Source organism: Halictus rubicundus, chromosome 2 (genome assembly GCF_050948215.1).
Source record: "Halictus rubicundus isolate RS-2024b chromosome 2, iyHalRubi1_principal, whole genome shotgun sequence".
In the NCBI taxonomy this organism is placed as follows: domain Eukaryota; kingdom Metazoa; phylum Arthropoda; class Insecta; order Hymenoptera; family Halictidae; genus Halictus; species Halictus rubicundus.
In genome coordinates, this window is record NC_135150.1 from 25648804 (window position 1) to 25666062 (window position 17259).

Genomic DNA, 17259 nt, shown 5'->3' on the forward strand with positions numbered 1-17259 from the left:
TAAATGGGAATACCTAAATATCTTTCGTATTTACAGTCCTATCAGAAAACTTCAGAGGACAAAGTGACACTATTGCAGGGGGTCATTTTAATGGTGAAGAAAAAAATTTTTTATGTCGTATTTTTTAATGAAATTTCAAGGTCACCGATGTTTTTTTAAATGGAATAGTATATTTTTCTGATAGCACGATAGACAATAAAAAGCTGAATTTAGTGGATACCACCTTTTTGACCTTGAAATGACCTTGAGCAAGAATAATCATGTTGAAGCGGATGAAATGTGGAAGTTTAAAACTTACGTGTTCCAGCAAAGATTGCGCGTTGTTTACGTCGGGTTGACCTCTACATATCATAATAAATGTTCGAAATAGTTTTCATAGTAAACAGCGTATGTTTATGTTAGAGTATGTATCATTGAGATCGTTAATGTTATACTGTACAGGAACGAATCGATATGGTTTTCACTTATGGCGAAAGCCACCAATCTTTGAGGCAAGCAGTACGTTTGTATCGTGAAAAATTTGTGAATCGTATTTGTCCTTCGTTACACGCATTTTCCGTCATGGTAAAATAATTGAAAAATACCGGTAGTGTAAGTTCTAAAAATCGTAATAAACAAAGAATTGTAACTCACGAAGAAAATAGAATTACTATCCTAGCCGCAGTATCTAATGATCCACATGTAAGTTTGCGACAACTCGAACAAGAGTCCGGTATTAGCAGAAGTAGTATTTCACGAATACTGCAAATAGAAAAGTATGATAAACCCACAACGCCAAAGGATATGCGGCAAAGGATTACTGCAGCACGTGCTTCAATTACGTTTCAGGAAATGGACAATGCCTACAGATCATTTATTAAAAGATTGCAACATTGCATAAATGAGGATGGTCAACATTTCGAACATTGATTATGATATGTAAAGGTCAACCCGACGTAAACAACGCGCAAACTTTGTTGAAACACGTAAGTTTTAAACTTCCACATTTCATCCGCTTCAACATGATTATTCTTGCTCAAGGTCATTTCAAGGTCAAAAGGTGGTATCCACTAAATTCAGCTTTTTATTGTCTATCATGCTATCGCAAAAAAAATATACTATTCCATTTAAAAAAACATCGGTGACCTTGAAATTTCATTAAAAAATACGACATAAAAAATTTTTTTCTTCACCATTAAAATGACCCCCTGCAATAGTGTCACTTTGTCCTCTGAAGTTTTCTGATAGGACTGTAAATACGAAAGATATTTACATAGGTGTTCCCATTTATTTGGGACACCCTGTATATATAGTATAGAGTATAGAGAATAGGTAACCGTGTAAATATTTCCATAAGCATGCGAATGGCAATAAAAGAACAAAAGTAAAGAACGCACAGTCATTATACATAGTAATTTACTATATATAACGTGTAAACGCGCATGGGTAAGTAAATACAACATAATACAGATGCGACAAGAAAATGCTGGTTCGATTCGAATCTACTGATTAACGTAGTTCAATTGACTGCCTTCACGCGGAAGTGACAGAAATTACGATTGGTTGGGTAGCGTTATTTTATTACGTGTCATGTACGTAAATCTGCTTTTCCCGATTGCTTGAGGATCACAAGACGAAGTCCTGAAGTTCTTTCGTATTTGTTTAAACGAGTCGTTAAAGGTATTTAGATTTACCCTCTTACTTATAGGCTATAAAATACACGAGTTTATTATTACTCTCTTATCTGAAAGCTCCTGTACTTTGACAGTGTTTAAAGCTGTCATAAACATATGCATTGTACAAATGGTCACGTAGTTAACTATTCGATATGATAATACACCTTTTTAAGAAACTCGAATTTTCGATTGTGATTTATAAAGAAATTGATTGTTCCTTTTATCTTATCTAGTAGTATTTAACATAATACACTTTAACAAAATACTCTCTCCAACGAAATCACATTACCCATGTGTACATTATCTTTTATCATTTACAGCGAGAAGATGCGTCAACTGAAGGGGAAGACGAAAGAAACAAACAAACAGAAAAAAGAGAGAAAAAAGGAATTTCTAAAGAACAAACAGCGTGTCTTCACAGTGGTGTTACCTACGATTGCTGCCATATTCGTTGTAATAGCAGCATATGTTTATGTTAAAACCCGTCCAAAACTTGTTGAGTATTAATCGGAGTATTGTTCGTCGTTATTGATCGTTCCAACACAATACAAAGCATATTCTGAGAATGCTTGGGGACAGTTCCTTCATACATTTGTACAATTAAATTGAAATTATTTGAATGACAAGGCAGATTTTTGTGCCTGTTCAGAACGCATTTCATTCCTATCGTTCAACAATCGAATATACATGTTACGCGTTAATTGTATAACTTTTGACAAAGTATTTTTCGCTCTAAAAGTTGTGTAATATCAGAGCATAAATATCAATTAAGGGAATATCGATAAGGTTTTATTATACAGAGGAACGGTTGGGGTACTTGTACCATTATTGTAAAATCTGTCTATATCGAGGTAGTTATTTTTTGAATTGATATATTCAACAGTATCTACCACGTTTCTCAAGTGCAATTTTATAAAATAACAATTCACCGAACAGTCTATTCGGATATCGAATATGATTCCAAGTATGTTATTGCATTTTTTAGTGTAACAGATACATGCTTTTTCCATATAAATTGTTCCGTGTAGATTAATAAAACGCCTAGTAATTTTATCATTTTTTTAAATAAAATGAAAGGTATTGTTTTATAAAATATTTACAAAATAAATATGAATATAACATAAGCTGAACATGTATTAAATTTCTTAAATTCCTTCGACACAAAATTCTGTCCAACATTTTTGATAGATTCTTCACAAATATACAATATGTACTTATGTTCGGAAAAATTAAAGCACTACGAACAAATGTATACATAATTGGGAATTGGGAATTGGGAACCACTGACAGTCACATCTCACCAATAGGAGGCTAACACGTATATAGATGTACACGTGTATCGAACATTCGATTTGTGTTCCTCCGAGAGTTAAACATTTCGTTATCGGTTGAAGAAAATGAACAATTATTTAATTAATTTTCCGTTTGTGATTCTAACAATAGTTGCAGCATTATGGTCAAGTTCCGTCAGAGGTAAATGAATGCTTTTACCATCGATCGACTACATGCGAAATGTCAATGTCAATCTATAATACGAGTACTTGAAATATTATTATTTTTGCAATTAACTTGAATTCATTAATACGCTTCGTTTTCTCAGCAAGTATTCCTGTATAAATATTACGTATATTATTTCAATGTCATTGATATTTTTATGTTAACCTTATTGTCTCTTGACAAACGTTAGGTCTCTATGTATTAATGTCGTATTTGTTGGAAATAGCTAAAGGAACACAGTATGTGACCTGCGGTTCTGCATTAAAACTATTGAATGTAGACTACAAAGTCACATTACATACTCACGATATGAAATATGGAACTGGCAGTGGTCAACAATCGGTAACGGGTTTGTCACCAAAAGAGAATGGAAACTCGTACTGGCTTGTTAAAGGACCGACGAATAAACAATGCACCAGGGGGTATGTGACAACATTGTTATTAGAATGAAATATATGGTGCATTCATTTTGATTTATATAACTAATTTTCAACAGCGAGCCTGTCAAGTGCGGAGACATCATAAGACTGGAGCACATAGGTACAAGAAAGAATCTTCATTCTCACAGTGTTAGCTCACCTCTTAGCGGTAAACAAGAAATATCTGCTTACGGAGATAGCAAAGGAGAAGGAGACAATGGAGACAATTGGGTTTTAATATGCGACAATGAATCTCTGAGAAGGGACGAAAACGAATTATGGAGAAGGGATTCTCATGTTATGTTGAAACACGTAGACACATCTGCGTAAGTTAGACCATAATATTCTGGGTATCTTAAAAGTATTTCCAATACAAATAAAATTTTCACTATTTTATAGGTATTTAGCAGTGAGCGGAAGAATCTACGGTCACCCGATTAACGGTCAAAGCGAAGTAGTAGGTGAACATTCTGTCATTAGTCCCCATTGTCAGTGGATATCAACAGAGGGAGTATTTACTCATCCTCATAATTTAGAGGCTCAACATTCCGCGCATACAGAATTATAAAATGTATTTCGTTAGAATTACAATTTTCAATGGTAAATAATATTCTAAATAATTTTACCAAATATTGCAAAGAATAGACACCCATGTCAATAAATTTTTCAATTTGATTCCAGATCAGTATCTGATTGTTCTGTATTTCTATGAGGAAAGATTTTCCTGAAACACGTTTGAATTGATTTTGTAAATGAGAAACTAATAGAAAAGTTATATTCTTCCATTACTGTAACTTATAAGAACAAATTTAGGAAACATAAAACTTAGCATTATTAATTCTTCTCGTGATCTACGTAAACGCCAAATAATATTGCGACAATTATACTTTTAATACTATGTACTTTTATTACGAGTAAGGTTGTAACGACTAAAGGAAAAGTTACTTTATTGCACAAGAATTTTCTTTATAGTTTTCCGAACATTTCTGTGAAGAGTGCAGTGCAGTATGGTTTTGTTTGTGTAAATGTATTAAACGTATGCAATATTTATTACAATATAATACAATTTGAGATAAATAGAAAATGTGTGTTTAATTTTAGTCGTGTGTATGTACATGTGCTTACAAAAATGTAGAAACATTTATGATTAGTGCTTCTTACAACTCCATAGGAACAACTCTTCGGTGCTTTCATCTTTTGTTGCATTTCCATGCACAAACTATAGTAATGTACTTATACTTGTTTCAGTTGGTATTTTCCATTTAGATCTCTAGTTCCTATGAGACCATTATATGGGAAAATAATGTTCGAAAGACCATAACTACCAAAAATTTCATTTAAATTTTGCTTTCTTGATATGCTTGAATATCTTTGTTTGCCAGTTGTGTAACTGTGCAATTTCCATGTTGCATACACCAAACAAACGCATGAAACGGTAACTGATATATCGAACATAGTTACAAATAGTATATAACTATTTTCTCTGGAATATAATAACTTCACCAAGGCAACAGGAAAACAAAAGTTTAAAAATATATTGAAAGAGTCTGTGTCTGTTCTAATTACACGGTTCATATTCTCATACAAGTATGGCCCCAGTGTGCACAACGAGTATATGCATGTTGAGGATGCATAAAAACAAAATAAAATGAAATTTCCAATATTTTGTCGTAGTATACAAGCACCTAAGAAAAAACAATGGTGATCCCGAAAGTGAAAACATTTTCTACAGAAAATGCAGTGCTGTGTTGGTTTGCATGTATACTTAATGCATTTCTCGCAGTACCATTTGTATTCTGTGTTATTTGCTACTTTGCTATATATTGATTTCCTTCCTATCATCATCACTTCCATAACTTTTGTCTTACGACCAATATTGTACACCGAATACCAATTCAAATATGTTTGAATGCAAAAGAATATAAAGACTGGAGTAATTCGTCCATTAACATACGTGGTTAGGACGATAACAACTAAACTATAAAATAGAGTAATAAATGGGCAAGACTTTGCAATAAATTGGGGAACTGTTTTCATATTTTACATTTGTAATGGCATAGACACTTTAAATGGATACTTAAAATCTGTATAATTATCTTTGGATGCGTAACAACAATTCTATCAATACACTGATTATTTATCCTGCAAAAGAAAAAATGTACATGCGATTTTCCCGTTGTTTGCATTAAGCTACATATATATTATCTTATTAGAGGTTAGAGGACAATACGAAGATGGATCAACTGACCTTGATTATAACCCCTCCAATTTCACCGGAGCTATGCCCCTAAACAAAATTACATATTAATGTATGTAATTTCTTTTCCGCAATACAGTGTTGATTAATGTATTGGTATTATGCGATTTTCTTACTTTTTCTATATGGTATGTTCTATGGGACATAGCAAAGTAGTATAAGCAAGTCTTCGACATGTATTATTGGGTTCGCATTCGCATTCATGAGAATCATGAGCGCTCATGTGTCATGGAGAGCAAAACAGAAGAAACTTGAAACCTTTTTTACGAAAACATACGAAATTTCCGTATCTTTTATGAACTGGAACGTAATGAAAGATTCATAAATTGAAATTTTGCTGTATAAAAACAAAAAAAAAACAAATAATTTATAATTTATATATTTAACAGATTTCGTGTATATAGTAATTCGTAAAATATATACATACATGTAAATTATGCTTGCATTGTAGATATAGACCATACTCCATTTATTTTACTATAAAAACAATTATCTTTTATTGGTGTATCCGTTTACATTAAATTGTTCTAATGTGAAAAAACAGTAGATCTACCGATGCATGTACATTAAAATTTCTGTGTAAAAATCTATCATCGTTCAATACATATTTCTAAAGTATTTCTAAAGTATATGTCAATACAACTATACAGTACAAAAATAAGATCAAATTATATGTAAACACATCCAAAAAAAGTGTAATCTAAACAGTAAAAGTTCAATGAACTTTGCGACATTTTGGTCGATATATTATTGGATGAATTGCTCTGAAACAAGTATCGTATAACAAATACGTTTTTGTCGTAATATATTTTTTTTACATATTTATACATCTTAAAATACTATGTAAATTTTATTATGCGCGAAATTTGTACGTTCTTCGTAACGAGAGGTTGAACTCAGAACTTTTACTTGTTTGTTTGCTTATGAACGTGGGATACCCAGTACATTGCGTTCATAGACATTTAGACACTTATTTTACAAAATTATTTTTCTAGTTTCTCTTCGGTTGCACTTAGAAGCACAACTTATTTCAATAAAAAACCTGGAAAATTACTATCTTCTATAAACAAACAAAGACAATATAAAAAGAAAAATCTTCAAAAGATCGACGATTATTTACACCTTATTCACATTACCGATTGTAGATTCTTTTGCTTTGTATATACATGTAATATTCTTTTTTTGTTCGAAAAAGGAAATGTAATTCTACGTAAATAATTGTGCATGGCTAATTCGTGTTTACCCGTTTCGCATCTCTTTAAAAGTCAAATGTGATTACTGCTTTTGATAAATACTGTATGTTCACAGTATATTCCATACAATCGCAACAATTTCTAAAGATAATCTATCATATGCTTATAAAACTATGTAAACATATAGTAGGATGATTTGCACAAGTTATCAAAATATACTACTATAGTCGAACGATGGTTACACGTGTAGGTGTTCTTCAAACAGTGTAAAAAATAAACTTCTGAAACCCTCGATATAATATGTCGTATAGGCCATCACAATACACGGTTTATTTCATGTGTTAACAACTATGAGTTTCCTTCTTTTTGTAACCAGTTTGCAATAGTGACCTAGTCATAGCTTCACGAGAGCTCGCCAATTGGTGCATTTTGAAGCCATAAATCGTGTATGAAATTATATAAATCATCACTGACTGCGACCTAAATAAACGTTATTTATTTTAATTATCCATATATATATATACACATACATATACATACATGTATATTTGGATAGATGGATATATCGAATTGAAAGTATTACTAGTACTCACTTTGTACGGTGTAGGGTTCAAATTCCTTTTGTGATCATTCCTTAACGTTTTCAAGGACTCCTGAACTCTATTTCGTACTTCATGCAACGATGGTAGTGGTTGACATAATTTACCATTCTTCCAATATACCTGTACAATATCGTAATAATGCTAAATACTTGTAGTTTTTTCGTTTATCAATTTTACAATGCTATCATCAATTTACCTTATGCAAAGATTCCACTCGCGTTGGAATAACATACGCTCTTTTCGATTCTTGAAACGGATGTCTACAAAGAACTTTCTGCTTTACTTGTGGAACTTCTTCGGTAGATCTTTGCAAGAGATCAATTAAAGCGTATCCATCCGTTCCATACAATCTAAACGCATCTTTTTTCCCTGGTATCGTTACTTTACCAACTTCTTGACTGAGCTTCATTCTGGGCTGATTGTTGATTTCAACCATTTTATAAACACAGCCCAATGCTGGTTGTCGTTGACACGTTACCAAATGTGTACCAATTCCAAAACAATCGATCTTGTGGCTCTACAAAAACAAAGTTCTTTATTTAAGAAAAAATCAATATACATTTGCAATGTTTTATTATAGATCTATTTACCTGTTCATTTAAACTGAGAATAGTCTCCTCGTTGATATCGTTTGACGCGCAAATCATCAACTTTGCGAACCAAGGTATGTTATATTTGATTGCAATTCGTTCAAATATGTCTCTGGCAGCATTACTCAAGTATGCCAAGTCACCGCTATCAATTCTGATGCCAATCGCTTTATAACCCAAATCATTCAGAGCTAGTGCCACGGCACAGAAGTTTAGCAGACCGCTCCTAAATGTAATATTTTGCTATTATAGCTATTTATCAATTACCTATACTTAGACATTATACTTAGACATGTCGCTATAAAGTAAAGATCAATTATTTTGTAATATTTTTCATAATCCCACCTACGAGAATATGTATTCTACTATTACACATTATGTGAACGGTATCAACGATAAACTACGGAAACTCTACACAAATGAATTAATAAGTAGTACTCTAGCCAACTAAAATATGACAGGAATGAGTGTAGAACATGCAGTACCATTGATTAAGTGTAAATGCGCGAAGTATCTCACTACTTTCTGTTTATATAGCAGAATTACTTTGAACAGAACACGTATCAACCCACATTACATGCAAACTATTTAGAACTTGTAAGTAGACTTCCAACTTTGCATTGTTTTATCAACATTTTCTTTAACTACAAGGCACGATTCATCGTATCTTTTTTTTTTCCAGAGTAAGTACAATAACTATTCGGTTAAATGGCTGAATTGGGAAGGGTACTATATAAGGTCGTACATTAAAAACAAAGGTGACATTAAACTTGCCTTGTTCCGTCTTAGTTATTTCATGCTATAAACAAGAGATCTTGGAATATAGACTTGCCCGCTTTACAGAATGATTTTTTCGTTTTGTACATGAATCGAATTGAATCCAGCTGAATTTGTATTTTAATGATATGAAATTTGACTGGTAAGAACTGCATGTGTATACATGTTTGAACCCGATGAAATGAAGATTGAACTTAACGAAGAAACTTATGATCTCTCTACTTGCGACAGGTAACGTAATCGATTAACTTAGATTTTGTAGATTAAAAAAAATGATGATTTATATCCTGCAAAGCAGACAGAGAGGATAAAAATCGTACCTCACATAGAGCTCACCCAATTCGCCTCGTCTTAAAAAGTCATTCTTGTGATGCGAAGTCGTTTCTGATAAAATCGGATTGTTTCCGACACCATTTTGGGCATGTGAATTGGACCCATTTGTTAGACGTTTATTCTTTACATTTAGGCTGGTTATACGTGCCTGTCTCTTGGCCGTGGTTTCGATGCTATAAACACACACCTGTTATGGTACAGTGTGTATATGTTTCATCATGCCTGCTTTATGAATGTGTAATTAGAATTACTAATGCCTATGGCGAACCCGATTAAATATACTTTTTTCAATAGAAATCACGCTACCGATATAATACCTGGAATATTTAGTAACTTGTCACGATATTTAGCAGCTGTTGTCACATACACATAATGCGATATAACTGTGCAAAATTTGTTTCATAATTATACGACACAAACACAGATCGTATCTAAAATATCATAGTAAATTCTTTGAAAATATTTTCTCTCTCGAGTCTTTGTAGTTGAGGTTCAAATTGAATACAAACGATAAGAACGATTAAGAAACATTTAAACGATAATCTTTGTCCTCCGTTTGAACGAGAATATTCAAAATTCAGGCAATCTTTTGTTTGAACTACTTTATATTCATGCAGACTAGATAGCAATGTATAGTAGTATTAATGTTTGTATAATAGATGGCGAAAGATTTCAAAGAAAACCGATGCTAAATTTAGCATATTAGACTATGCGTTGTTACTATACCCAGTACAGAAATATGGCAGTGCACATTTAAGTACGATTCTCAAAGTATATACGTGCAAGTGTTCAAACACAGATGCATACCTAACGGTAAGAAGAAAGATTGCCCACGTGTAAAATGAAATCAAAACACAGTATATCTACTTACACGTACCAAATATACAAAAGAAAGAATTAATAAAACAAAAAAGAAAACTTTATGAAGAAAAGATATGAGATAAATGATGAACGAAATAAGAACGAAATAAGCGTAGTGTCATACCTTTTCACGTCATACGTGTCTACAAGAGCAACAAATCGTTGCGGGAAAGCAATAGCGTAACTAATCAAAGCAGCTAATTCTCCACTAGAAGCCTCAGAAATTAGTGTTCCTACATCAGCTGCAATGGAATCCTGATGTTTGTAAGCTAATTCGAGAAGATCGTAAACCTCTCCTGTCTCTTTATGCGCCAAAGTCTGAAAAGAAAGATGATTTCATTAGCATAAACATTTACAATCTTATCTATAAACATATTAATTAACCATTGACTTACTCGTTCTTGCAAGTCATCGATACCAATAAAAGATGTAATATATGCATGCGCGTGCGTTCCACTCACAGGAATGTCGTAAAGCTTTCCAGCTAATACGTTACTGGTACCATCAAAACCACCTATAAAAAGAATTCAAACTCCAATTAATCGAAGTGACTATTAAAACAATTTACGAAGTATAACTACCATTAAAAATTTACAATTACATTTCCGTCAATGTACAAATGCACGTACACGGTTTACGTATTTTTATTCGAATAAGTGACATAAAAAAAGCACATGCCTCATCGGGCTCTTAAATTGTTACTCATTGCCATGGTGAGTAGCCGTGGCTGTCATAGAATGGTACTGGTCATTGATTTTTATTCGAAGAAATATATATATTATGTGTGCACATATGTATGAGTGTGTGTGTGTGCGTGTAAGTGAGCGCGCGCGCGTATATATTTCTTTGAAGCAGTCCCACAATAAATGGTACCATTCTGTAACAGTATATATGGCATATAATTAATAATTTAGGTATGCGGCAAAACGATCGATTATTAATGGAAAATGTTAATAAATATTTACCCATATAACTATATTTGGACGCGCTCAATCCGCCATCAGGACCCTGAGCTCTTCGAAGGCCAAACTCTAACAATGTTATATTTTTCCCAGCAACCATACGGTATCTGGCTGCATTAGTTGCCATTAAACTTGCATAGTTTACTAAGGTTAACAGTGTTGTTTCCAAAAGCTGAACCATTATTAATGGACCTTCTACTCTTAGTAATGGTATTCTGCATAACATATCAATTTGCATTGAGGTTTTAACTTATTAAAGTTCGACGTTTCATCAAATATGTAATGTCGATAAGCATTCGAACATTAACTCTAAACTGCTGTCTTAAGAGCAAGAAAAATTTCCCTAAACGATGACAATGATGACGATGATTAACATAACTTAATGATATATGCACGATGCATTCATGTTCCATAGTATTTGTACCAACCTGGGAAAAGCCACAGAGCCTTCTTCCATAGCGTATATCGTCACATCTTTGGGCGTCAAATCTTTCAAGTAGTCGAAAAACCTCTGATCCACTGACGAAGGCATAGTCGACTTTAGGTACTTAATATCTGTAAAATTAACAGCTAGAGTAAACACATGAACTATCGAATAGTATATATACCACCAATATGTACACATCGATGCTTACCGCTAGATGAATACTTAAACTTCTCCAAAAACTTAATACATTCTTCCAATCCAGCAAAAATGGTAAATTCTCCTTGAAATGGATTCTTGCGAAAATATAAGTCGAACACAGCATGATCATTCACCTTCCCGCTTTTCCAATAGGCGTATGCCATAGTAATTTGATATAAATCTGAAATAAAATAATCAGCTTATGTTCAAGTGATTATAAAATACATTTGATCTTTTTTCTTGAGTTAATCTCGAATGATTACATCAACAAGAACACCAGGTTACATTATTTCGAATGATCCTGTAAAAAATGCAAAAAACAAGCTACTGTTCATTCATCCGAAACGACAATTTTGTAAATACATAGTATTCGATTTTTGAATGGGTCGAATGATCGTTTCAACATCGTTGATAAAATAAAATTCGTGGACTGTTTGAATAACAGTTCACTTTAAATGGAAAAAGCATGTAAATAGCAAAGGAACAAAAATGTGTTGCTTCCTTTCGAGAAGAGAATTATGTGAATGGAAAAGAAAAAAAAATTCTTTATCGAATTCGTGTAGATACGGTTAGCTCGCGTGGATAATATTTTGAAAGGCCACTACTGCGTTACATCACTGTCGCGATATCAACAAGGAGATAAACGACGAAATAAAATCGAGTCGGTTGTTTTGAGGTTACTTTTCGCGGTTAGTTGATTAATCGTATAAAATTCCCATTCGAAATACCTGTCAATAACGGTTGCACCACGCAAGTTTGACGGGAATAACACCGCGATTTTCCTTCGTTGTCTGACATTTTTCGCGAAATCTCTGTTCAGCGGTTCGGCTCGAGAACAGGGAAAATTGAAAATGAAAATAAAAGTGATTGAAAAGAAAGAGAGTGACTCCTTATCCTAGAGCGAGGAACGTTTATGCCAGCCACAGCACGACAAGCACCGTTACCGACGAACTAACATTTTTCAACGGTGAACATCGTATTATACGACTACGAGTCCGGGTATCTCTCCGTGCACTCTCTCAGAATCGATAGAAACGTTTGAAGGACGTTACGAACAACGCGACCTGTTATTCCACCATTCCCACCAATAGCGAAGCTTCCTCTTAAAAAATAACTAGGAATCGGGTTATCTATTTCGTTCGAGCACGTGAGCGCGTGGAAAGCGTTGCGAATTTTCGCTACTGACTAACCTACTGTCACCTGTACTAACTACTATATAACTTATGATTTTCGCGCATCACGCTCAATCGATTCATCGAAGTTCCAAATTCAAAATGAATTTCCACAGAGAAAGACGAAACGGTAATTTTCCACTCGATCCGAACGATTACTACTGTATGCCGTATCGTGCGAATTTGAAATTGACACAACGAATTCTTAACGATCATAAATGATGATCTGTTTCCGCTGAATCCTCGAGTGTTCCAGTTTAATTGAACGATGATGTCGCTGTACATATACATATACATGGTACACGTATTTACACGTGGTAAATATATACAGTAAGGAGCAAAACAAAGTCCACACTATTTGAAGCAACATGACTTTTTTAAAATTAGATCAAATGACTTGAATGTTATTGAGGAGTTAGAAGGATTAGTTTATTAGACGAGGTGTAAAAAATTTGAATTGGTCGGAATCGCAAAAGAAATAGTAAAAGTTGGTTTTTCAGCTTTTTTATCTGAGCCTGTATTGAAAATTTAAAGAATGCGTTTGATTCGCTCGAATAAATTATATCCATGCTGAAAATTTCGTCGATGTTGGTTAATTTGTTTGCGAGTTATAAACGATTAACCCTTAGCACTCGAATGGCGACTGCAAGGCGCCACTAAAAATTTCTGTATCATTATTCAAAATATTGTTTACATTATTGTTTGTATCTAAAAAATGACTAAACATTTCAGTATTGTACGAGTAAGTTGCATCATTTCCGTATATATAACATGAAAAAGAAAATACATAGAAGGGAAATTATTCTAGGTCGGAAAAAATGTTTCGTTTTGGAGTTAAAATAGCTTCGAGTGCAAAGGGTTAAAAGTGCGATTTTAAGTCGAAAATCGTGAAAAATGGCAATTTTCCCACTTTTAAGCGTTGAATTTTAAAAAAATTATGTTGCTTCAAATAGTGTGGACTCAGTTTTGCTCCTTACTGTATATGTATTCCAATTCAGATTCCAAATCAGATTCGTCCTGTCGTTTCGTTTATGCAATTGATATCGTATGCTGATTTTTAACATCGACGTTTTCAGACGTCGGTAGACGTTATCCAGCACAATCTTCGAGCAACTGATTTTCTGTTTGTCAGCAGTAATCTTTTGATCCAAACAAATTTCGAATATAGTTCTTTGCAGATACGTCAGCGGAGATAATGTTTCTCCGCGGATGAAACGTCGGATTGCGAGATGAACGACAAGAATCGTTACAAAAAATGTAGCTGAAAATTCTCAGAACTAGTGTGGGTAAAACTGCGACAAGGAAACTTATTGTATTCGTACTTTTTCGCAATACCATGTTATCACTTTGTTCTACCGAATTCCTGTAATTATCATATCTGCACTTTTGTATAAAAAGGCGACAGAAAGATAAAGTAAATGTATTACACAGTATATACGTATGTATAAAGTTTTTAGATTCGATTTCGAAGGAGAGAGACGATAGAAGCAGGATAGAAGATAGGATTGTGTGAAAACGATGCCGCAAAACAGAAGGTACAATTATAGTTTTGAAAGGGTCGCTTGGCGGTCGGGTGAATCCTTCGATTAAACATAATGTATCGTTAGGGGCAACATGCCCGTGTACCGACGACCTTGCCGTAATGATACGGCATTGCAGCTGTTCTTCTTCTTCTTCTTCTTTCGACGATGACGCGACCGCGTGAAACTTTTCAAACGCGGAGAATTAGCAAAAGTTTGCAACTCGCGTGCCGCCGTTACACCTATGATGCAACTCCTGCAAGTTGCAAAGACTCCTTTTCCGTGCCCATCAATTTCATCGCTCGATTCGGCCGCGCCGATTGCGCAACGCAATACCGCGATTTCTCTACCCGGAAATCTTTTTTCGATTTCGATCGAATTTTTCATTTTTCTTCTCGTTCTTGGTCTAGTCGTTAGGTATTACTATTTCGTATATTCACTCAAAAGACGTACCTACGGGAAAAGAGCGAATGCTCGTAAAGATTGCAATACCGAATTGCGTTATTATACAAACCATCTTTTCAGCGGACAATTTTTCCGTAATTCTTTTTCAAAACGCTGTTGAAATATCGTAGAAGTTTCGCAAACTTCATTTAACCGATTGAATGTCAGAAATTCTTAATGAAGCGCTCTATAACCGAGTGGCAACCTCCACAACTACTAGTACATACTTATTAAATACATATGTGTATGTAGGTAAATATGCACCAGTAGTTGTGAAAGTGAAATAAGTCATATCTTGTTCCTTCGCGATATTTAGAGTTTTCCATAACAGATATTACACAATATGTAATATATACTATATAATATATAATTTTTACAATTTTTTTTTTTCTTTTTACTTCGTACTTTATACTTTATACTTTTTTTCCTTTTTAAAATACGTATATCTATACAGTTCCTCTATAACTGGGAAATCGTTTATGTAATAAAAATGGTTGGAAAACCGGAGTCGAGTAAAACACAGTCCCGTCCTTTATATAAGACGACATATAGAAACTATAATAGTCGTTTTAGATGCTCGATAGCATTAATGTTAACCAGTCCGACTGGTTAACCTGCTTCGAACCGAAAGCAACGCTTCTGTCTAGCATACTCCAGTCTATTTTCGTTAGATTCGGTTCAGGGAGGCCGGACTCGTTGGTTCATTTTCATTTCATTCACTATGTCCCGGAAGGAAGCCGAACAAGCAAAATACACCGGCCTGACAAATGCTCCTTCCATTGCTCGCGCATCTTTTTCACTCATTGTCAGAGTCAAAGCCAGAGTCGAGTCAGAGTCAGAGTCAAGGACTTCCATTGAGCAGCGCGGTTTAACGCGAGCAACAAACACATGAGTACGAACCGCGATTCGAGTACTATGGCCCTGGTGAATTTATCGAAATTGCGGAGCCCGTCAATGAAATATTTCCGATACGATTGTTTGATTTGTCGAGGTCCAAAAACACAGTTCTGATATTTTCTGGATAAGCATTTAGGTCAATGTGTAACCTTTACAATGACCATGCTCGATAAGTCGGCAATCGTTGAACCGAGATGCCGTTGATGCCAAGCATATCGTGTGATTTTCATTACCGACGCGACACAATGTATTCCTATTGAATCAGAGAACCTGAACTGCAACCTCTGATTATCAGTAGAAACACAAAGTTGGTCCGATAACATGGTGATTCACTGTCAACGCTGCTCCAATTAGCTGCGCTGTCATCATATTAGGCGGGTTTGTCATCGAATTTCGTCGAGGCGAGGCATACGAGACAAAAGCTGAGGCGAGACAATTTTAACGCAAGACGCCACACAGTGCGGAGAAGTCGGCACATCTCACTACATTTTTATATTAGAATTGCATATTAGCAGGAAATTCATATTATTATTCATTTAAAAATCATTTAACAATTTTTTTTATGCATAAAATAATTTCTTTTTTTCAACTTATTAATTTTATTGTTAAATTTAATTTTTTGTGACTAATTACCATTGCATATGCATTAGTAACCAAATTTAGATTTTTGTAAAAAAATTTGGCCATAGAGGCACTCTCTAAAGTGCCAAAAATCGAAAAATATTGTATTAACTGTAAATGAGTGTGCAAGAATAATTCTGTGTAATGGAAAGTGCTTACCAAGGAATATGCATTCTTTATATATAAACGTATACATTTAATAAAGTAGATTTATTATTTTGTACAAATTTTCAACGGTGGTTTCATTTGTTAATTGCATATAAAACTTCAACTTAACATAAAACAAAAACGGCAAAATATATCCTGAGATTCATGCATATTCGGACTCATTACTTATTAGTGTTTAAGAATTTCATAGTTTTGTCTGCGACTTTTTGCGACTCTCAATTTTATAAACTTTTTAAGAAGTGTCCATACCTTTCCTTTAGGATCTATCGTGGAAAATTTGTTATTTTCTTTTTAAATGTATTATTTGCCATTTGTTCGCCACAGTTACAGTGGGGAATTTACTGGGAAAGTTCAATATTCGTGTATACCACGATATGAAATACATTTCTTTTGCAAAACATGCGTATTAGGATGGAAATTGTTAATAATAATCATATAATAATCATTTTTATGCATAATACAATTTTGCAATAATTATATATCAATCATTTTTATCTATTTTTAATTTGTTTTTAATATATGTTTTATAACTATCGAGATGTGCAAGATCACGAGAGTCAATGATTTTGGGTCGCAATCAAAGTACTGAGAATGACTCGGATAAGACTTGTTAAGTTTATTCATTTTATTCACTAGTATTATAATTTGTTTAAGTTTATTATTGTT

At 33.8% G+C, this 17259-nt stretch overlaps 3 protein-coding genes across 5 annotated transcripts; 1 reads left to right on the forward strand and 2 right to left on the reverse strand.

Annotated features, from left to right (window-relative positions):
• Nucleotides 1-2166: 2166 nt before the first annotated feature.
• On the forward strand, nucleotides 2167-4655 carry LOC143365752 (stromal cell-derived factor 2). Of its 2 annotated transcripts, XM_076806221.1 has the most exons (5): nucleotides 2167-3128; nucleotides 3379-3574; nucleotides 3649-3897; nucleotides 3971-4171; nucleotides 4253-4655. In XM_076806221.1, exons 1-4 carry the CDS (start codon nucleotides 3053-3055, stop codon nucleotides 4137-4139), a joined length of 690 nt encoding a protein of 229 aa, XP_076662336.1. In that variant the 5' UTR covers nucleotides 2167-3052; the 3' UTR covers nucleotides 4140-4171; nucleotides 4253-4655. The 2 variants fall into 2 exon arrangements, with proteins under 2 accessions (XP_076662336.1, XP_076662335.1); XM_076806220.1 differs by having other exon boundaries at nucleotides 3971-4255.
• Nucleotides 4582-7225, reverse strand: LOC143365751 (palmitoyltransferase ZDHHC22-like). Its single transcript, XM_076806219.1, has 3 exons — nucleotides 6256-7225; nucleotides 5820-6165; nucleotides 4582-5713 (listed from the first exon to the last, which is right to left on the reverse strand). Exon 3 carries the CDS (start codon nucleotides 5606-5608, stop codon nucleotides 4805-4807), a length of 804 nt encoding a protein of 267 aa, XP_076662334.1. The 5' UTR covers nucleotides 5609-5713; nucleotides 5820-6165; nucleotides 6256-7225; the 3' UTR covers nucleotides 4582-4804.
• A 156-nt stretch (nucleotides 7226-7381) lies between these two features.
• Nucleotides 7382-12901, reverse strand: Naprt (nicotinate phosphoribosyltransferase). 2 transcript variants are annotated; one of them, XM_076806217.1, is made up of 11 exons: nucleotides 12500-12899; nucleotides 11782-11952; nucleotides 11575-11701; nucleotides 11150-11361; nucleotides 10580-10698; nucleotides 10309-10502; nucleotides 9311-9496; nucleotides 8214-8439; nucleotides 7820-8140; nucleotides 7615-7743; nucleotides 7382-7501 (listed from the first exon to the last, which is right to left on the reverse strand). In XM_076806217.1, the coding sequence occupies exons 1-11, from the start codon at nucleotides 12567-12569 to the stop codon at nucleotides 7424-7426; spliced, it is 1833 nt and encodes a 610-aa protein (XP_076662332.1). In that variant the 5' UTR covers nucleotides 12570-12899; the 3' UTR covers nucleotides 7382-7423. The 2 variants fall into 2 exon arrangements, with proteins under 2 accessions (XP_076662332.1, XP_076662333.1); XM_076806218.1 differs by lacking the exon at nucleotides 9311-9496 and having other exon boundaries at nucleotides 12500-12901.
• Nucleotides 12902-17259: the final 4358 nt, after the last annotated feature.

Coding starts and splice junctions, on each gene's coding strand:
- LOC143365752 (XM_076806221.1), top strand. CDS start 3,053: ATGAACAATTATTTAATTAATTTTCCGTTTGTGATTCTAACAATAGTT. Junction 3,575..3,648: donor AATAAACAATGCACCAGGGG/GTATGTGACAAC, acceptor AATTTTCAACAG/CGAGCCTGTCAAGTGCGGAG. Junction 3,898..3,970: donor AAACACGTAGACACATCTGC/GTAAGTTAGACC, acceptor ACTATTTTATAG/GTATTTAGCAGTGAGCGGAA.
- LOC143365751 (XM_076806219.1), bottom strand. CDS start 5,608: ATGAAAACAGTTCCCCAATTTATTGCAAAGTCTTGCCCATTTATTACT.
- Naprt (XM_076806217.1), bottom strand. CDS start 12,569: ATGTCAGACAACGAAGGAAAATCGCGGTGTTATTCCCGTCAAACTTGC. Junction 11,953..12,499: donor GGTGCAACCGTTATTGACAG/GTATTTCGAATG, acceptor ATTTTATTTCAG/ATTTATATCAAATTACTATG. Junction 8,440..9,310: donor TTGGGTGAGCTCTATGTGAG/GTACGATTTTTA, acceptor TATTACATTTAG/GAGCGGTCTGCTAAACTTCT.